Source organism: Monodon monoceros, unplaced genomic scaffold (genome assembly GCF_005190385.1).
Source record: "Monodon monoceros isolate NGI ecotype Baffin Bay Population unplaced genomic scaffold, NGI_Narwhal_1 Super_Scaffold_12, whole genome shotgun sequence".
NCBI lineage: Eukaryota > Metazoa > Chordata > Mammalia > Artiodactyla > Monodontidae > Monodon > Monodon monoceros.
Genome location: NW_021703768.1, coordinates 161,533,390 through 161,552,944, shown reverse-complemented (window position 1 = coordinate 161,552,944; position 19,555 = coordinate 161,533,390). Strand labels below are relative to the sequence as shown.

The 19,555-nt window shown below is 62.2% G+C and overlaps 2 protein-coding genes across 6 annotated transcripts; both read right to left on the bottom strand.

Moving 5' to 3' along the window:
• Positions 1–628: 628 nt before the first annotated feature.
• On the bottom strand, positions 629–9,342 carry MAP2K7 (mitogen-activated protein kinase kinase 7). 4 transcript variants are annotated; one of them, XM_029217610.1, is made up of 12 exons: positions 9,061–9,342; positions 7,200–7,247; positions 4,053–4,194; positions 3,823–3,889; positions 3,592–3,705; positions 3,400–3,519; positions 3,145–3,252; positions 2,856–3,035; positions 2,675–2,755; positions 2,410–2,552; positions 1,727–1,772; positions 629–1,604 (listed from the first exon to the last, which is right to left on the bottom strand). In XM_029217610.1, the coding sequence occupies exons 1-12, from the start codon at positions 9,182–9,184 to the stop codon at positions 1,470–1,472; spliced, it is 1,308 nt and encodes a 435-aa protein (XP_029073443.1). In that variant the 5' UTR covers positions 9,185–9,342; the 3' UTR covers positions 629–1,469. The 4 variants fall into 4 exon arrangements, with proteins under 4 accessions (XP_029073443.1, XP_029073444.1, XP_029073441.1 ...); XM_029217611.1 differs by lacking the exon at positions 7,200–7,247; XM_029217608.1 differs by having other exon boundaries at positions 754–1,604; positions 3,592–3,889; positions 9,061–9,253.
• Positions 9,343–10,569: 1,227 nt separating this feature from the next.
• Positions 10,570–18,928, bottom strand: LRRC8E (leucine rich repeat containing 8 VRAC subunit E). 2 transcript variants are annotated; one of them, XM_029215585.1, is made up of 3 exons: positions 18,265–18,928; positions 14,740–14,882; positions 10,570–14,094 (listed from the first exon to the last, which is right to left on the bottom strand). In XM_029215585.1, exons 2-3 carry the CDS (start codon positions 14,875–14,877, stop codon positions 11,845–11,847), a joined length of 2,388 nt encoding a protein of 795 aa, XP_029071418.1. In that variant the 5' UTR covers positions 14,878–14,882; positions 18,265–18,928; the 3' UTR covers positions 10,570–11,844. The 2 variants fall into 2 exon arrangements, with proteins under 2 accessions (XP_029071418.1, XP_029071419.1); XM_029215586.1 differs by lacking the exon at positions 18,265–18,928 and adding an exon at positions 15,279–15,297.
• Positions 18,929–19,555: the final 627 nt, after the last annotated feature.

Below are 19,555 nucleotides of genomic sequence, written 5' to 3'. Positions count from 1 at the left end.
AGCTACATCCAGCGAGCTTCCTCACCTTTGGTGTTGGTTGCTTTTTGTGGTTTTTCTGGAGTTTTCTTTTGTTTTTTGTTGTTATTTCGTTGTCCACTTGATTTGCATGCATCACCAACAAAAAGGAAACACACCCCCTCCTCCTGCTCTCGCTGCTCCCCAGGGCCCGGGCCTCGGTGTGGGCTGGGGACTGGCCAGCTCTGGGTGAGTCGAGGGGCACTCAGGGCCACTACGAGGGCGTGACTGCCTCCACACGCCCAGCCCTCGGCCTGTCCCACCTCTATCCCTGTCACACATCCTCAGACCCCCACGTCCACTCCACGTGCCCTCAATCCCTGTCTCCCCGGGCCCCATGGCCCCCGCTCCTGTCACCCATTCCCTCCTCCTCCTCTGCCTCACCGGCACCTGCTGCCCTCCACCATGCCCCACACCTGCCTTCCCTGAAGGCCACCCTGTGTGGCCACGGCCCCTTGGGCTCCCTCCACACCCCCCGAGGTCCTCAACTCACCCCTACAAGCTGTGGCCAGTCTCCAGCCCCGAGGGAGGAGCACCCCGCGCCCCCCCCCAGAGCCCACCTTTGGGACTAGTCTCTCCCCGGCGGGGTGGCCCAGGCCCCCAAGGCTCGGCCCCCAGCCCCCCAGCGCCCGTGGGCCATCGGGGAGGCTGCCACCACAAGCAGCTAAACATGACTTTGGTAAAAGTTTCTGAAGGTACCGACAAACCCCATGAGAACAAGCTCTTCTCCTCCCCCCACCCCCCAAACACCCCACCAAGTACAATAAAATACGATAAACTCCAAAAAGGACCCCCTGAGATCAAAAAGAGAAAGAGAGAGAGACCAGCCCGGGTCTGGCTGCAGTCACAACGTCCAGCCCGCCTGCCCAGGGCTAAGATGCCAGCCAACTGACTCATGGCTTGCTGGAGACCTAAACGGACCCAGGGGTGCCGCCGGGGGTGGCAGGGCCTGGGCCAGGAGAGAGGCAGAGGCAGGGAGGGAGACAGGGAAAGCCAGAGAGGTAGAGAGGGAGGGGACAGAGAGAGGGAGATGGAGCCAGGGTGCATGTGCGTGCGAGGCGGCGGTGGGACAGCGCGGTGTGGAGGGGAGGGGACAGGACGGGCGGCTCTCTCCCGGTCCCTGGGGGCCGCCCCAGCCCAGAGGTTACAACTGAATAAATAGCGAGTCTGCTCGCAGCCTGCTGTCTTCCGTTCACAGTGTCTGTCGGGGGTGGGGGGATGCGCACAGCCGGCTGATCCTGGGACGGGAAGGGCTGGGGCCTGGCGGGCCCATCTGTCCATGGCTGGTGGGCAGGGAGTCAGGGGTGGGTCGGCGCCCCCTACTTTCTGTCCTCAGCCCTCGGCGGCCGTCCAGGTCCCAGGGCTCCCCTGGCGGGCAGCTGGGTGGCCGGGTGGGGAAGGGGAGGCCGGTGGCCACGCCCCCGGCCCCCAGTGGGCTGGCCGCCGCTGTGCGGCTACCTGAAGAAGGGCAGGTGGTGCTGGCTCAGGACCCCGCTCGCCCGCGGCGACTCGGTCTTCGCCATGACATCCTTGAACCAGGACGCCACGTCCACCTCCAGCGTCTCGTAGCGCTTGATGAAGCTGTGTTCCTGTGGGGCCCAAGGCAGGGCACTTAGGGCAAGGGCGTCTTCCCTGCTGGCCTTGCTCAGGCCCGGCACCCAGTGTGGCGGGGTGCTTAGGATGGGGGCTGGGGAGGGCCCCGGGTACTCACAAGTAGCTTATTATACTTTGGTCTCTTCCTGTGATCTTTAGTAAGGCTGGAGGAAGAAGAGGAAAGGAAGAGAAGTGAGAGCAGGTAGGAGAGGCCTGGCCGCCCTCGTGGCTGAGTCGGGTCTGCAAGATCTGTGGGCAGAAGCCCGCACCCTCCCGGGCCTGCGCTTGGGCCCCCCACCGTGACAGAAGCCCAATGTGGGCCGTGAGATGCCCATGGGAGAGGTGGGTGGGCTCCCTCACGGGAGGCTCCAATGTGGACTTCCCGCGTGCGCTACTCTTGCCAGTTGGTGCAGGACACTCAGAGCCCTTAGCCCTGGGGCGCCTCTGCTCGTTCACAGCTTCCCCAAGGTGAAGCCCGAGGGCCACCCTGCCAAATACCCCTGGGGCCAGGTGTCCCCTCAGGCTGAGTCCAAACCCAACTCCTAGCTCCCGGGGCTCGGGCTCCAGCCCCCACACCATCCTGGGGCCCCTCTCCCCTCCCCAGTGGCCTGGGTGCAGGGCCACATCTGACCTCACCCTGCCTTCCAGAGCGGAGGGCGGGGGCGGGGCTCCTCACCAGTCTTTAACTCTTAGTTGCGGCATGCATGTGGGATCTAGTTCCCTGACCAGGGATTGAGCCCGGACCCCCTGCATCGGGAGCGTGGAGTCTTAACCACTGTGCCACCAGGCAAGTCCCCTCACCAGTCTTTGACGAAGGACTGAAAGTCCCCCGAGAAGCCCATGTGACCGGGCAGGAGTGGGGGTTCTTCCTGTAGGACTTTGGTGAGGACCTCAAAGTCCGTCTTGCAGTTCTTGTAGGGAAACTGTCCCGTAGCCAGCTCCACCTGGGAGAGAGACGGGCAAGGCTGGGCCGGCCAAGGACAGGATCCTGCCCTTTCCCGCCACCTGCCTCTGTACCCTGAGAAGACCCCACCCCTGGCCTCGGAGAGCAGGGACCCCAACTCACCAAAGAGATGCCCAGGCTCCACACGTCGGCCCGGATGTCGTAGTCGGGCTTGGTGGGGTCCGGGGGGTCGATGCGCTCAGGCTGCCGGTGGGAAGTAGGAGAGGGTGGATGTACCCCTGTGGCTGGGGTGGGTGCACCGCCCCTCATGCCCGCCCGCCAGGCGCTGCTGGGCCCCACTTACTGCCATGTAGGCAGCGCAACCCGCGCTCCGTGTTTTGGCTTTGGAGTCAACGAGGCGGCCGCTGATGCCGAAGTCGCAGAGCTTGATCTGGCCCCGCTCATCCAGCAGGATGTTGGAGGGCTTGACGTCCCGGTGGATCACGCCGTGCTTCTCCTTCAGGTAGTAGAGTGCCTTCACGATCTGCGGCGCGGGCAGAGGAGGGCACCAGTGATGGCAGGGACGGGGCCTGGTGGGGCGGGGGGGGGGGTTGGGGACCACCCGCCCGCCTGCGCCCCACCCAGCTGCTCACCGCCACTGTCATCTTGCCCAGGATCCGCTCAGGGATAGGGCCCTGCATCCGCTTCTTGAGCTTCTCGGCGCACGTGCCCATGAGCTCCATGGCAATGAAGACGTCCGTCTGCGGGGACAGCAGGCGGCGGCTTGGCGGGGTGGCTGTACCCTCCTGCCCACCCCAGACAGGCTCGGGTCCTGGGGGAGGGGCGGGGGGCATGGGGCTGGCTCAGAGACCAGCACGGGAGGCTTGGGGGGCGGGCGGCCGGCTCACGTTGGTGATGAAGGTCCCGAAGCACTGCACGATGTAGGGGCAATCGTGGCTCTTGAGCACCACGTCCAGGTCCATGAGGATCCGTTTGTTCTCTTCCTTGTTCCCCGAGCGCCGCATTTGCTGCACGGGACAGCAGGGGCCTTAGCGCCGAGCCTGGGGCGCGGGGCCCACCCGGGGTGGGGGCGGGCTCACCTTGACAGCGATGACGTGCCCCGTCTTCCGGAAACGCATCTTCCACACCTGGCCACAGGTGCCGCTGCCCATCTCCCCCAGGTTCTCCAGGTCATTGATTTCCGCCTGGTAGCGCTGGCGAGGAGAGCCAGGGCTGGGGGTCCACCGGGCCTCTGCCCTCCACCCCCAGCCCAGACCTACCAGCAGCGTCCTGCCCACCCTCCCTGGGGGACGCCGAGGGAAGGGCGGTACCTGGCCCCCAATGGTCAGGTAGCCCGTCTGCTTCATGATCTCCTGCAGCTTCTGGTCAATCTCGATGCTGAGGGGACAGAGAGTGGGTCCTGACCAACCTGAAGCCACCCCAGCCCCTAACACACAGGGTTCCACAGAGCTCACCAGCTCCTCCCTGAGGCTTGCCCTGCGCCCCGCCCCGCCCCGGCCCCAACCTCCCGGCCCTCCCACCAGCCACCCTAGCCGCTCACCTCTCCATGCTGCGGGGTGTGAACAAGGTTGACGGGAGCCCCAGCATGTGGCGGGGCCGTGCGGGGGGCGTGGGGTGCTGCGGGGAGCTCTCGGAGGACGGTGAGCGGCTGCCCCCATCGTTGGCCAGTGGGAGCTGCAGGGCTGGGGTGGTGAGAACCAGGGGCGGGGAGGGGGTTAGCTCCCAGCTGGCCCCAACTCAAGGGCCTGGAACCCTCATCTTACCCTCCCTGGCATCCCTCAGGTAGGGCAGCACAGCCCCCTGCCCTGCTGGGCTGGAGGAGCTCCCCGCTCCCAGACCACTCCTAGGGTGCCTTTTCCCACCCCACACCCCGCCCACTCCTCTGACCTGGAAGGGCTTGCGGTGGGCTGTTGAGGTGGGGTGGTCCCCAGAGGCTGAGGGTTCATCCCCAAGCCTCCCCTGACAGAAAACGGAGGCCCAGAGGCGGATGCCGTCCCTCGGGCAGGCAGCCTCCCCGCTGTGTCCCTTTCCTCCCCACCTCCACCCCGGGAAGCAGGCCCAGGGCCACCACACCCACACTCTGGACCACACAAGGCAGGAATGCCCGCTGGGATCAGCCCGAGCTCTGGCGCTGTGGGCAGCCTGACCTTCGCTGGACCACCCTGGGGAGAGAGTGGGCAAGGGACCTAGGCTTCCAGCTGCCTCGCCCAGCACTCTGTTTCAGGGTCAGGGAGGGCCGCCCTCTGGCCTGCGGGCTCATCGGTGAGCCTCCCGGCCTGGCCTGCGGAGCTAGGGCCGACGAGGCAGGGGCAGGACCCCAGGCTGGGGTGAGGGGATCCAGGTGGCACAGCCCCTCCAGGGGCCAGGCCAGGCGGCGAGTTTGGTTCTTTCCAGAAGCCTGCATGCGGACAGCTCGGGCATGCTACAGGCAGGCAGCGGGCAGGCAGCGTGCAGGCAGCGGGCACCCCAGGACGGGCAGGCGGCATTAGGGGACGGGAGGGCGGGAGACAGACAGCCGGGAGCCGAGACTCGGGGCCCAGCTGCCCAGAGGACGCGCTGCAGAGACAGGCCGGGGAGGGGCCTGGGAAAGGAGAGCGGATTCCCTGAGGGGCTAGGAGCCTCCGGGCTGGGCAGGCCCCAGGGTGGGGAGTGGGGGCCAGGGTGACGACCCTCCAGTGAACCCCTGAACCCTGGCACTCGGCCTCCAGAAGGGGAGCCCCTGGCTGGGGAGGCTGCAGGCTACAAGCACCTCCCAGGTTCACCTTCCCCTGGAGAGCAGGCCAGGAGCTGGGGGCCTGCCATTCTCCTTAGCCCTTGGCTGACGCCCCCTCCTCTCTCCACACTTCCCGCACGGCCCACCTTCTCCTCCCACAGTTCTCCAGGCACCTGGTGACGTGGGCCCAGTGATCAACGGGTAGAGACAGGTATGTTCAGCACCTGGTGCCCGGGCGCTTTGCTGGCCTGCAACCCTGACCGCAGCCAGAGCGAGGGGCAGGTCTATGAGCCTGGCCTGCAGTCCTAGGAGGGCCTGGCGGGAGTGATGGAAGAGCTCTGGGGACCCCGGGGACGTGGCCGGGCCCAGTCCCCTCCACTGGCCCGGAGGCCTCTCCTCCCGTGCCCTCCCTGCTGCTCTGCTCTGCCGGGGCCAGAATCCCAGTCGTAATCCCTCCCTCTCTGGCTGGACAACCTCCGGGGCTCCCGAGGACCCTTGAGCTCCCCCTGCACCGGGACCCTGGATCCCTGTCAGGTTCAGGTTCCCTGGGGGCACCAGGGCCCCCTTTCTGAGTGAGGACCACAGCCCTCTCCTACCCACACCTCTCGGTGTGGTGTCCTGTCGGTCCCCTCCCTTACACAGTCCACCGGGCCCTCTGAGGGCTGCCCCAGAACCCGGGGCCAAGGGTGTAGGGGGACAGAGGCTTCCAGCCAGCCCCACAAACTGACGCACGGTAGGCGTGTGAGCGGGGCCGGTGCGGGGTGGCTAAGGTGGGGTGGAGGGAGGTAGACAAAGACCCTGAGAACAGAAGTCACAGAGGTGGTACCGGGCCCACGGCAGGTCAGGAGGGCAGAATGAGAGCGAGAGGCTGAAGGGGAAAGAGAGAGAGAGAGAAGAATGAATGAGAGAGAACGAGAAAGGACACGGGGCAGGGGTGGGGGGTGGGGAGCACGCGGCCATCAGGAGCCACACATGTACCAGGCTGTCAGTCGACACACGTAGGCACACGCACACAGGGCATGGCACAAACCCACGCAGATGGGCAGACGACATGCCACAGGGTCTCCAGCAGAGCCACAGGGCCCCTCACCTTCCGACACACACGCACGCGCACGCATGCACGCACACACACACACACACACACACACACACACACACACTTCCCAACCTAGTCCTGCTCACATGCACAAGGACCAATGAGGCCAGACCCCCACCCCATCTCTCTCAGCACCCCCACCCTTCGCACAGGCATGTCCCACACCCATCTGCTCCCAGACCCACTGGCACCTGCCCTCCGCCCCTAGGGGGACTGCTTCCTCTACTTCCATCCCTGCGCTGCCCCCACCTCCCAGGAGACTTTGCTCAAATTCCACCTTCTCCAGAGGTTTCCCGACTGCAACCCTGCTCCCTGCTCCACCCGGCCTTCCCTCCAAGGTGCCGGGGTCTCCTCCACTTCCCGCCCGGAGGCCCTCAGTGCTCACTGCCCTCCAACCCCCAGGGCCCCCCACCACCTGGGCCGCGCCAGCCCCGAGAGGACAGGGACTCAGTCCAAGCCTAGCATGGCTCAGCCCAGGGGGCGACACGGGTCCGCTGGGCTGCTGAGGCGGATGAGCAGCTCTCCCTCCCCCCGCTCATGCACACGCCTGCAGGCACACGCACGGACACTCGTGACCCCCTTGGCAGGTGACAGACTCCCGGCCGGTGAGGGAGTCTGTCTCCTCCTCCAGGGAGTCCAAACCTGAGCCCGAGAGGAAGGGAGGAGAGGGAGGTGAGAAGACAGAGGAAGTGGCCGGGTGGGCCGGACGCGGACGGTGTGGATGGACAGAGAGTGAGGGTGAGAGGGGGGGATGCGCACGCGCACACGCACACACGGAGCACGTGGGAGGGGGAAGGGGGGGATGGCATTCTGCGGCCGGGGCAGCGGTTAGGTCAATGGTGCAGAGGTCCAAGCAGCGATGATAAAAAGGCTGGTACCTGCTCGTTGGGACGGGGCAGGAGCAGGGCTTAGAGTGATCACAATAACTGGATGGGGAAAAGGAAGAAAAAAAAAAACAACACCACGATAAATCACAACGGAAACAACCGATTTGTCCAAAAGAAAAGAAATCAAATCAAATCATAACGGAGAGGAGGGGGAGGCACGCGGTACCAAACTGCAGAGATGGGTAGAAACCGACAGAGATGGGAGAACTGGGAGGATGGGATGGAGCTGACACAGACACAGACGCCTGGAGGGGGCTCCCCGCGGCCTGCTCGCCATGGGTCTCACCGTGCCTTGCTCTGCATCTGGGACAGCCACCCTGCAAGGCACCCCAGGCCCCGTACCTAGGCCTGTCTCGTCCACGCTGGGGTTGGAGGAGGAGTAACACTGCAGAGCCCAGCGGGGACCCTCCAGTCCTGGCTGGGCTTCCTACCCCAGGCAGTGTCCAGTGCCAGCACTGCCACCTCGGGTTTTTTTCTGGGCCCCAAGAGACACACACACACCCCCAATCCAGTGAGAAACCCACACGGGCCCAGGTCAGGAAAGGGAGGATGGGGAGTGGACCCTACACAAGGATGGGGGCGCCAGGCTGGGTGAGCAGGCAGTGGTGGGGGAACCCAGATGAGGAAGTGTCTTCCCCATCCTGTCAGGATGACTCCACAGGGAGCTACATAAGCCACAGGAGTCATATCAGAGGGGATAAAAAGGAGAGCAATTTGCTGGGTCAAGAGAGACACAGAAGGCATGGGTGTGTGGGCAGGGGAATTCCCTGGTGGTCCAGTGGTTAAGACTGCACTTCCAACGCAGGGGGCACGGGTTCGATCCTTGGTGGGGGAACTAACATGCCACATGCCTCGCGGTGCGTCCAAAAACAAAAACAGAAAGCATGTGTGTGGGCTGCTGCTCATCAGGTCTGTAGGGAGGGGAAAAATGTGACTCCCTCTGAGCTTCAAGGATATGGGGAGGGGATCATGCAGGAAATCACAAGGAGACTAGATGTGGTCACGGTGATTCCAAGCTGGGTGTGGGTGCTGGGGGGTAGCTCTTGACTCCAGATGACAAGACGCCAGGGAGACAGGCACGGGGACTGTGGGACCAGAAAGGAGGTGTACGTGCCCTGGGATGCCTAGATAAAGTCGCACTGGCCTCAGGTATCCCCGGGCTGGATGGGTGTGGGTGTGTAAGAATGGGGAAGTCACTTGATTCTAAATGACAAAGTCGCCACGCTTGGGAGTTGCGTGTTTATTTCTGGAGGAGCCAGAAAGATGGCAACAGTGAAACGAGTCAGAGGAGTATGAGAGGGCCTGGTGTATATGGGTAAACTGTATGTGGGAGGGAGTCCGCTGAGCCCAATGACAAGATCCCAGACACGGACCCAGGTGCGGAACGGGGTGGGGAAGGGGTGGGGGAACCTCTTGACACAATCACTGAGATGGCGGGAGTAGAATCGGCTGGTGAAAAGGGATGTGTACATGTTAGCGGAGGACCTGGATGTAGTCACGGTCGCATGAAGTAGGAGAAGCAAGGCTCAGGGTAGGTGACAGAGGCTCCGAGGATCCCGGTGATTGGGGGCGGGTCATCAGGTGAGGGGCCTCGCCTGGAGCCGGGTAACTAGGCTCCCAGGCCCCGTTAAGGGGGAACCCCCAGGCAGGGGAAGGGCTGCCCGGGAACCCGCGGGCCCCACGCCTCCCGGGTCACCGTGACCCTGTCACCGCTGGCCGATAGCGAGGAGCGGGGCGGAGAGGAGGAGCTAGAGCGCCCCGGAAGCGGGGGCGGGGCCTGGAGGCGGGGGCGGGGCCTCCCGCGGCGCGCGCCCCGCCCCGCTCGCCCCCTCCCCCACGCCGCCGTGCTTACTGGGCCTGGGCCGCTGGGGGCTGATATCCAGGTTGAGGTCGATCCTCCGCCGGGCCTCGCGGTTCTCCTGCTTCAGCTTTGCTTCCAGGCGGGACAGCTTCTGCTCCAGGGAGGACGCCGCCATCTTCCCCGCCGCCGCCGCGCACCGCCCGGCCGCCCGTCAGTCCCGCAGACAAACACCGCACTGCGCCTGCGCTTGGATGACCCCGCCGAGCCGCCGTCTCGCTCAGCAGGGCGCATGCTCGCGGTGCACACCCGCCCTTCCCGCGTGCGAACTTCCGCGCGTGCGTGCTTCGTCCCGACCGGAGGGATGACGCCGCCTAGAGCTCGCTGCTGGCAACGTGCGAATCCTCTCAGTGTGAGGCGCATGCGTGAATTCCCGAGCGCTCCGGCAAGAGGCGCTGTCTGGAAACCCACACTCACCGTTCCGCTAACAGCGGTGGGCGGAGAAAGCAGCGCGCAAGCGTACAGAGGAGGAGACCGGGTCACGCCCGTGGCCTCTGCTGCGCCTGCGCACTCGTGACTTTTTTTTTTTTTTTTTTCCTGTCGCTGTCCCCGGTGGTCGCCATGGTTGTGTGTCCTCAGCCTCGTTCTTTCTCTTCCCGGCCCGGCCATCGCTGGCACCTACTCCCTCTCGGAACTGCCTTTCTCATCTCAGACAGTGCTTCATTAGGATCCCTGTTATGCTTAATTGCTGCCTCCTCACCATAATTAGGCACCCGGGGCAAGCCCTTTCCATTTCAGCAGGCTCAGGGTTGGCCGAGGACATGTAGGATAGGCGGGGTAGGGCTCGGGCCACTGTCAGGACCCTGGGAATCCAGTGGCGTGACCCCTGCCCTCGGCGACAGGGGGGCCAAGGTCAAGGTCCGAGAGTTCCAAATCAGACTTGCGTGGGACATTTTAAGACTTCCCTCAACTGCCCTGCCCCCAGAATTTGCTCCCAGCTCCTGGGCAACGCAGAAGATAGGCCCCGGGGTTTGGTGCCTCTACCTGGCGCCTCCGCGGCCTACACATTTTCTTTAGCTGGTCTGAAGAGTGCTGGGAAAATGTCCCCATCTGGAACCCTGGGGCCCCCGGAGAGCACCTTGCCTCTGCTCTCTGGTGCCAGGAGGAGGCTCGCATTTTGCAGACACCATGGAGGTGGTGATCCCAGGAGGTCAGGGTTGGGCAGGCTGTGCCCTGCCCGCTCCAGCACAGGGACACTGTGATGGGCGTTGAAGGCTTGTGGCGACTCCTCTGGTGACAACTTACAGGTGGAGCAGATCCAAAACTGTGGAGCCGGGAGACTAACAGGGAAGGTAGAGGAAGAGCAGTTCTCCAGGAAAAAACCTAGGCAGACGATGCCACCTGATTTCTCCTGGTTTGCTGAGGTCTCTCTCTGCCTCTGCTTCCGGGATGCACTGATACCCTTGATTCTGGAATGTGACTGTCGCCACTTCCCTGTACTTGGTCTGGTGGAATCGAAGGCTTAGACTGACAGGAGTGGACGCAAGGATCAAGATTCTAGTTCTCATAGTATCATTTATTAAGCACCCACTGATATACATTCCCTCGCATAGGGAACATGTGAAAGACAAAGTCCCAGCCTGTCTTCAGAAAAATGTACCCTCCACAGCAGGTGTTCTTAACCTGGGGTCTCCGATCCTTAGGATGTCCATAAACAGCCCTCTAGGGGATCTGGAGGAATCTGCTGATTGCCTCAAGTTGTTTGCAGAACTTTTCACGTACGTGAGCATTTTCCTGAGGAAGGAGGTGCCCAGCTTTCATCAGGTTTCTCAAAGCATCTAGGGATCTAAACAAAAGTTCAGAATCCCTGCTCTAGACACCCAGATATCTGACTCTGTAGGTCAGCATTTTCCAACACACAGGCCTGGGACTGTCTTTGTCAGAATTACCTGGGATGCTTATATTTACCGGCAAGTTCCTGGCCTCCAGGCAAAGCTCCTGAGTCAGTCTTTCAGGGGTGGGGCCTGGGATGTTTTGTTTTGGTGATGTTGATTTTGATGCCTAGCCAAATATGAAAACCATTTTTTCTGAGTTCAGGTGTCCATAGCAAACAACTTATAAATAGGGGATTGGGCTTCCCTGGTGGCGCAGTGGTTGGGAGTCCGCCTGCCGATGCAGGGGACACGGGTTCGTGCCCCGGTCTGGGAAGATCCCACATGCTGCGGAACGGCTGGGCCTGTGAGCCATGGCCGCTCAGCCTGCGTGTCCGGAGCCTGTGCTCCGCAACGGGAGAGGCCACAACAGTGAGAGGCCCGCGTACCGCCAAAAATAATAAATAAATAAATGAAAAAAAAATAGGGGATTAACATCCAAGTTGGGGGTGGAGCAGGGGGAAGCTTGTCCGTTGCGTCTGTGTCCCCTCCTTGGGAGAGAACCCCAGATGTAAGCTGTTTTGGTCAGGAAGAGAGGGTTGAAATCCCATTGGGATGAGCCCCACCCCCATATGTGGCATTGATTGAGCCAGAATGTTCGGAGTGGGTTGGGGGAGCAGCAGCTCTGGCCCAGGGCTGGGGGCAGGCAAGCTAGCCAAAGACACAGGTGTGGTTTTGCTCTGAGAGTCTTATGACTGAGTTAATCCCTCCAGGATGTTCCACCCTAGATCCACAGCCTCCCAGGCAAACCAATCCTAGGATCTTGCCTTGGGCTCCACCAGCCTGGCACGTCTGCTCCTCCTGTCCCGGCCTGGGCTCACTTGGCCCCCTCCCTTGAAGATAACAGTAGAGATTCCAGGGTGGTAGCATCCAGAAGGCCTCTACCGCAACCTGCCCCTCGCTGGCTTCACTCCACCTCCATCCTGTCCCGCACCTCTGCCGGCAGCCCTTCGTAAAGGGTGTCCTCCACCAGGAGCCCCGACTTCTTCAGTCCCCCACAGTTGCCGAGTCCTTCCGGCAGCGCCTCCAGCCGGTTGCCCTTGAGCTCCAGGCGGCTGAGGGCCCCGAGGGCCCCCACCTGGGGCGAGAGCTGGCTCAGGTTGTTGTAGCCGAGGAGCAGCGTCCGCAGCTTGCGGCAGAAGAAGAGCTCGTCAGGCAGAAGCTCCAGGGCATTGTAGGAGACAGCCAGGTGCTGCAGGTTCTGGAGGAGGCCCAGCTCGGCCGGCAGGGAGTGCAGCCCGTTATGGGAGACGTCCAGCAGGCGGAGGCCATAGCACATGCCGAGCTGGGTGGGCAGTGTCTCCAGCTTGTTGTGGCTGAGATAGAGCTGCTCAAGGCCCCGGAGCTTCCGTACGTGCTCGGGGACATAGGCGATCTGGTTGTGCCACAGCCGGAGTGTGACCAGCTTGCGGCAGTGCTGGAAGCTGAGGATCTCCTCGATGGACCGCAGGTGGTTGTCCTTGAGGTCCAGTTCCTGTAGTGCGCTCAGGCTGAAGACGGCATGGGGGATGCGCTCCAGCCCGCAGGCCACCAGCTCCAGCTCCCGAAGCACCGCCAGCTTCTTGAGGCTGTTCAGTGCCAGCAGGCGGGCCCCGTCGTTGTGCAGGCTGAGCCGCTGCAGGTGACCGGCCACGTCGGTCACGCTGGCGGGCACTTTGCCGACGTTGCTCCGCAGAGACAGCACCTTCAGCTGCTTCAGCTCCCGGAGGCTCTCGAGGGTCGCTGCCCGGGCCAGCTCCGGGGGGAAGAGCCCCTCCAGGTGCAGCTCCTCCAGGCTGCGCAGCCCGAACACCCAGAGGGGCACCTCTCGGAGCTCCTCGCACTTGACCCGGATGACCTTCAGGTGGTCCCGCAGGAAGATCTGCGAGGAGAAGGGCAGCCTGGCCGGAGAGTGGAGCAGGCTGATCTCCTGCAGGTGCACCAGCTGCGAGAGGCCTGGGGGGAAGGTGACGTCACAGATGGCCTCCAGCCGCAGGGCCTCCACCTCGCTGAGCTCGAAGACCGTGTCGGGCAGCCCCGGGAGCATGCAGAGGGCCAGCTCGAGCCGGCCGCAGGCGTTGCGCTGCAGCTTCTGCCGCAGCTTCTCGGTCGTCCACTCGTGGTTGAGGTTGAGCTGCTTCAGGCGGCTCTCGCTGACCTCGGAGAGGAAGACAGCGAAGCGCTTGGAGTAGAGTGAGTCGTACTGGTCGATGAGGTGCAGCATGAAGGCGAAGTCGTTCTTGACGTCGGGGATGTCGCCCATGCCCGTCTCCTCCCGTACGGACCGGAAGGAGTACTCCTTGAGGGGCCGGTGGAAGAGCCAGCAGAGTGTGTAAAAGCAGATAATCCCGTAGATGCACACGAAGCAGATGTAGCAGAAAGCCAGCTTGGAGAAGAGGTGCGCCTTGGTGTGGCTGCAGCAGAAGCTGGCATAGCCCGTGACCTCTGAGGTGTCCACTCTACAGGCCACCAGGAAGCTGATCTTCCCCACGTAGACGAGGTTGTAGACCAGGATGGCCAAGAACTTGCAGACCTTGAGCACCGTCTGCCGGATGTACATGGTGTACAGGATGTCCCCCTCTTCCACGTGCATGCGGAATTTCTTGACCTTCTCAAACAGGGCTTTGGCCTGCTCACCCTCCTTTTTGTCCAGCAGGGTGACAGCCGGTGGCTCCGTCACCACCTTCTCGGGCTCCGCCAGCATCTTCTCCTTCTCACCCTCACCTGCCTTCCCCGGTCCTGCCGCCGCTGCTGCCGTGGTCACCGTTGCCCGCCTGGCGGCGGCAGGGTTCTTGTGGTTCTCCCCGGAGACCTCGGATAGGGCCCGTGTGGTCCACGGAGAGTCGAAACACTTGCCCAGGATAGAGATGAAGTGCTCGATCTTGGAGCTGGTGCTGGGGAACTTGAACCAGAAGCTGGTGCAGACCATGAAGTTGAGCGTGTGGATGACGACCAGGTAGGGGAAGTACTTGGCGTACCAGTGGAGGGCCGTCTCGTAGCAGAGCTGGTTAATGAAGCTGTATTGCTGCAGGTCCAGGTTGTTCCTGAGGCCGCTCAACTCCCGGAGGTCCCCCACGTGCTCGGAGACCCCCAGCAGTAGCAGTTGCTGGCATGGGGCCTCTGATAAGTTCTCCCGGGGTCCATGACTAGGCAGACAGATGATCTTGTCCTGTGTCACCTGGGGATGGGAGAGAGGGTGAAAGATGGTGAAGGATCTGGGGCGGCCTGGGAAGTTGTGGGGTGGGGGAGGAAGCAGGCTGAAGGCAAGAGGGGTTTCCATCAACCCCCAACTGTCCCCAGTTTGTTCCCCAGCTTTGGAAGAGTCAATAAACCTCTGAGCATCGGACTTTGTCTGAAAAAAGGGCTGGGTTGATTTGTGTCCTTCGAAAAGATGTTGAAGTCCTAACCCCCAAATACCTGTGAATGTTGCCTTGTTTGGAAATAGTCTTTGCAGAGCAGATGTAATCAAGTTAAGATGGGGTCATTGGGGGTGAGCCCTAACCCAATAGGACTCTGGCCTTATAAAAGGGAGAAATCTGGACACAGACACACAGACACACACACACACACACACACACACACACGGAAGATGCTTTGAAGATACAGGGAGAACGTTATCTATAAACCAAGGAATGCCTGAGGCCACCAGAGTCTAGAAGGGAGCCGTGGAACACATTCTCCCTCACAGCTTTCGGAAGGAACCAACCCTGTCAACACTTTGATTTCAGACTTCCAGTCTCCAGAACTAAGAGACGGTAACGGAAGAGTTCCGGAACCTCCCAGACCCCGCCCCTAGAGACCCCGCCCCTGCCCCGCCCCTTACCTGGAGGGTGCAGCCGAAGACCCCGATCATGAGCATAGCCACGGTGAGGTACTCGGCCAGCACGTCCCACCAAGGTTTGAGCACCTTGAAGGCGGGCTGGTGCTCCGCGAACTGCTTGAACTCCGCCACCGGAATCATCCCGCCTGTGGGAGAGCAGGAAGTGGAGGGTGCAGAGAGAGACCCTCAGGAAAGGGCTCCCGGTGCCGGGTCCCCAGAAGAGCCAGACACACGCATCTGCTCCCAATCCGCGCTCGGCCCTGCCAAACTCTGGCAGAACCCACAAGCTGTGCGCTTCCTTCCCCTCCCCCCACAGACCTCGCCTCCTTCCTGGAGCCGGGCAACTACTGTCCTCACCACCTCTGCTCCCAGGGACCCCTGCCTCGGTCGGACTCTGCTTGCCCTCAGAGCTCAGGAGGGGCAGTCCACGGGGCCGCTGCCCCACAGCTTGCCCGTGTGGCCTTCTCCCGGAGCCCAGGCATCTCCTCCCACCCTTGACGCCAATTGGAAACACTTCGCTCTGCTTCTCTGACCCCAGGTACCTGGTATCCAGGCGGCCAGCCCCGGCTCCCTCCACCACTGGACCAGAGAGAGTCCCAGAGACTCGGAGACTTCCGGGGCATGGGCCCCGCACCCCCTTCAGGGGCGCTCCGGGCACCACCTCCAACCTCCAACTGGAAAAGCCGGCTGGAGCCTGGCTCTGGTTTCGGGCCCCAGGGGCAGGGAGTGGCAAAGCTGAAGGCTGATCAGCCCTGGGGGGTGGGAGTGACTAGGACACCTGGGTTTCTAGTGGGGCAAGTGCCTAGGATCTGCGGCAGAAAACAGAGACCTGGCCTCTGAGAGTCAGGGGCAGGGGGGCGCGAGGACAGGGCAGAGGATCAGGAAATGGAAAACTCACAGGGAGAGAGCCAGGGTGACACCTACGACTGGGACAGGGCTGGGCTGCCAGGCTCCTGGGCGGCCAGCCCACTCTGTCTGTCCCAGGCTTTCATTTTAGACCAAGGTATCATTATTCCAGATACAGACAACTAGGCGCAAGTCACACGGGGGCGTGGGCCACGGGCTGGGACATCACCCTCCCCGACAGGCAGTCGGGAGCCTTTTCCCCCACCTCCGAGGCTGGAGGGGCGAAGGAAAGGGAGGCAGCAAGCCCCTCACCGCCTCTAAGGGGGCTCCTAGGCACTCTGCCCCCCTCCCCAGCATCCATGCTCCCAAATATAAAGATCCTGTTTTATATCAGGCAGGTTTCCTGCGGCCTGCGGTCCTCATCCTGATAGCCTGTCACTGGGCACAGGCTGGGCAAAGAAGGGAGGCATCTGGGCCACCAGCTGGTCCTCCAGCCTCCCACCCATCTCCTGGGTGGGAGGGAAACTGGCCTCTGTCCCACACCTCAGTCAATCGCTCTGACACCTCCTTGCCTCCCTTTTTGGTCTCCACAACCCTTGAAGGCCTTAGGGTTACTCCTGAGTGAGGACAAGGTGGAAGTGGGCGGGGATATGGGATGCAGGCCCCACCCGCCAGGCTGAAGTCGGGGCAGTCCTTAATCTCCTAAATTCCATCAGAGGCTCCCACCTCAGTACCAGGGATAATATGTAAGGGACAGGGACACGCCTGCCCACACCCAGTCTCCGGGGCCTCCTGACTCAGGCCCTGACTCACCCAGCAGCCGGCACATGCAAGGGGGTGTGCAGACAGAGCACAGGATCCCTCACCCAATGGCTCATCCCTCGTGCTCAGTTTCACACCCTGTCCTAAACAATAAGCCGAGTAAAGATGCCTCCAGTGCGTCACAGGCTCAAACACCAGGGAATCTGCTAGAAACACACTCAGGGCAGCTCAACAGCCCCCAGGAGCCAAATTGCAGCCACCAAAAGGGACACCCTGGGGGCATTCTGGAGCGTGCACCTCAGGGCATGTGTGTACAAAGGGCAAGTACACACTAAGTTGAGGAGAGACCCAGGACCAGGGAGCCGGCCATATGCCCTCCTCCAGTTCTGGCCACCCACTGTTCTCCCTGCCCTGGCCACCTACCCCTGCGAGGGACACTGCTTAGCTGCTTCACCTGAGAATGGTAACTGTTAGCAAAAATGCCACACAGACGGGCAGGGACCAACTGCCTGCCCCCGAGTCCTTGCCACCCTTCAGGACCCATCTCACAATGGTGGAAGCTCCCCACTGGCCATCCCGGGTCCACAATCAAAGGCAAGAAGGCAGAGACACACCCAGGGTCCCCAGCAGATGGCCCAGGGGATGCACCCACAGAGCAAAGTGTATACGCAACAGCCTCACAAGCAGACATGGGGTTATCATTATCTGTCTCCATGACTCAATCTTGATCGTCCCGAACCTGCCATTAAGTTTCCCCAGACACAAGGCTGGCCCCCCTGTGTCTGAACAGGGCTGGTGGGAGGGCTTGGGGAGAAGGCTTCATGGGGGTGTGGGAGCAGAGAACTTATGACCACCAGATGCCTTCAGTGTCTCATTTTTTCCCAGCTCTGGGAGTGTGGATGTTGGGACCCTCCTTTTCCAGACTCAGGAGAGTGAAATAACTTGCTCAACGTGTCACAGCTTGTGACAAGTGGCATTCGAGGCAAGACTCCCCCAAGTCCCGTCTGTCTGATCACGTTGTTGAGCGAGAACGTCTCGCTGAGTTGAAGCATCTTTGCCAAAAGAACCTCAGAAGGGGTTCTTCAGGCAGAGAAGAAATGGAGGGAGGACGGCTGCTCTGCCCAGCAGGCTGAGTTGTCCTCCTCAGCCTAGGGCCAGGAACATGCCCCCTACCCAGCCTTAGCTCCGCTCACCCATGCCTCACCCTGCTTCTGCTTCCCTCTCAGGCCTTCCCCAAGCCCCCGGCTTGCCTCTGACCACGTGGCGGTGGCGGGTGCTCCTGGACCAGCGCGCCATCCCACACCGTCCCCACCCACAGTCCATGCTAAGGGGCAAAGAAGAAACAGTGACTGTTGTCAGCCCTGAAATCGGTCTTGGAGGACACAGGGTCCAACTTTGGACTTTTACACAAGTGAGAAACTGTGGCCTGGATGGGGGAGGGTGGCCCCGTAGTAGCAGATCCTGCTCTGGGCCCCAGGCCTGGGGACTCCCAACCCAGTACTTTTCCAAGCTGTCCTGCCAGGACTAGGGGGGTCTGGGGAGTCTTGAGGTTCAAGAGTCCCAGAAGGGACAGCCTGGTGAGGCTCCCAAGTGGTAGGGTTCTGGGAATTGAGGGGCTCACAGGGTTGAGTCGTCAGCAGCGGAGGAGAGGGGAGCACGGTCAAGACCCTCGGGTGGACCCCAGCCTGTTTATCTTCACTCCGTCCTTGGCCAGGCCTGCCGGGCTCCCTGACAGGCGCCCTTGGGTTGGCCAGGGCGGGGCCTCTCTCTGCACCCCCCCAGCCCACCCCCCAGCTCCTTCTGTGCCCCAGACAGCGTTGGGCTCAGGTCACAGGGCCAGCCGCACCTGGGGCGGTCCTCCCGTGGGCCAGATCCTCACCCCGCCACCTGGTCCCCAGGGGCGGAGAGCCACCTACTCACCTCACGGGCCGGACGCTTGTTCCAACTCCTGTGTCTCTGGGAGCGGAGCGGCCGGGACTCCCGCAGAGTTCGCGGGACAGGCTGGGTGAGTCAGGGCGGGCGGACGGGCGAGCTGGACAAGAGCCGGGAGCAGCTCCGCCCCTCCAGGCCCCGCCCACCAGCCGCTTCGGCCCCGCCTCCCTTAGGGCGCTCACAGGTCGCCCCCGACTCCTGGTACCGCGGGATCGCGGGAGGAGGGCGATCCTAATCCTGATGTCTCCGAGGTGGGCGAGGGGCTGGTCGGAGGAGCGGGGACCGTAGAATTCTGGGCTCCGCTTCAGTGAGGCAAACCTGGCACGGGGGAAACTGAGGAGGGCTGGAGGCGCTGGGCTCCCAAAGCCGACCTGAAGGCACGCTTCCGGGAGCCCAGCTGCATAGACCCTGTCAGGAACGCGTGGAAGTCCTCCTTCCCCTCCTCCTCCCTTCACTCCCAGGTGCAGCTACCTGGCCTGGAGGCTCAACCAAGGGAATCAGTGACCAGGGCCCAAGAGAGGGCACGGCGCTTCCCCCTTCCTGCTCTGACCACCCAGCCAGGGGAAGCTCTCCACTGGGGGAGGAGAGGGAGTGAGCCTCTCTCGGGTCCTGGTGGGGTTGGGCACGGGGGTCAGAGGGCTCTGGGAGCCGGGGTTGGAGTCCAGTCTGGAAGGCCGGCTTCTCAAAGGGAGACTCTGCCTCCCCCCCCCCCCCCCACGATTTCCTCCCCACTTTGGGAGGCCTGAGCTGGGTCTTAGGCGACAGTTGACCTTGATCTGCCCTGTCTGCAAAACTCAAGGGAGAGGGGACCTGGACCAGGTGGCAGAGTGAGACCCCATCTCCCATGGGGAAAAAGAAAACAAGTTCACCAGGGTAGAGACACTCCGAAACCTTGAGGGTTGGGATCCCCTAAGCTTCAGTTCCCCCGTGAAACCCTGCAATGGGCGCGACCCTTGAAGAAGTCCCTGTGGGCTCGACCACAGGCTACCCAAAGGCAAACCTTCTCTCTCAGAGCTTCTGCTCAATTTGGTGTGTGTGTGGATTGGGGGTGGAGTGCGGTTGGCTGAGACAGAGATAAGGAAGCAGATAAGTAAGGAACAAGGTAATGTCAGTTTGTGACAAACGCTGTGTATATAACAAAGTAGGGTGAGGTGAGGTGGTAGCAAGGGGGCAGGGGCCTTTTGAGGTGAATAGTTTCTCCCTTTCCTCTAGCCTCGGGAGAAGCTCCTTGAGATCCATACCCTGGCGGTTTGTTTCCAGCTTTATGTTGGGATAAGTG

Excerpts from the sequence above, each read along its gene's own strand:
- LRRC8E (XM_029215585.1), bottom strand. The coding sequence starts at position 14,877 with ATGATTCCGGTGGCGGAGTTCAAGCAGTTCGCGGAGCACCAGCCCGCC. Across the intron at positions 14,095-14,739 it reads TCTTCGGCTGCACCCTCCAG|GTGACACAGGACAAGATCAT; the intron begins GTAAGGGGCGGG and ends TCCCATCCCCAG.
- MAP2K7 (XM_029217608.1), bottom strand. The coding sequence starts at position 9,184 with ATGGCGGCGTCCTCCCTGGAGCAGAAGCTGTCCCGCCTGGAAGCAAAG. Across the intron at positions 7,248-9,060 it reads CCCCCAGCGGCCCAGGCCCA|TTATTGTGATCACTCTAAGC; the intron begins GTAAGCACGGCG and ends TTCCCCATCCAG. Across the intron at positions 1,605-1,726 it reads CAAAGTATAATAAGCTACTT|GAACACAGCTTCATCAAGCG; the intron begins GTGAGTACCCGG and ends TGGGCCCCACAG.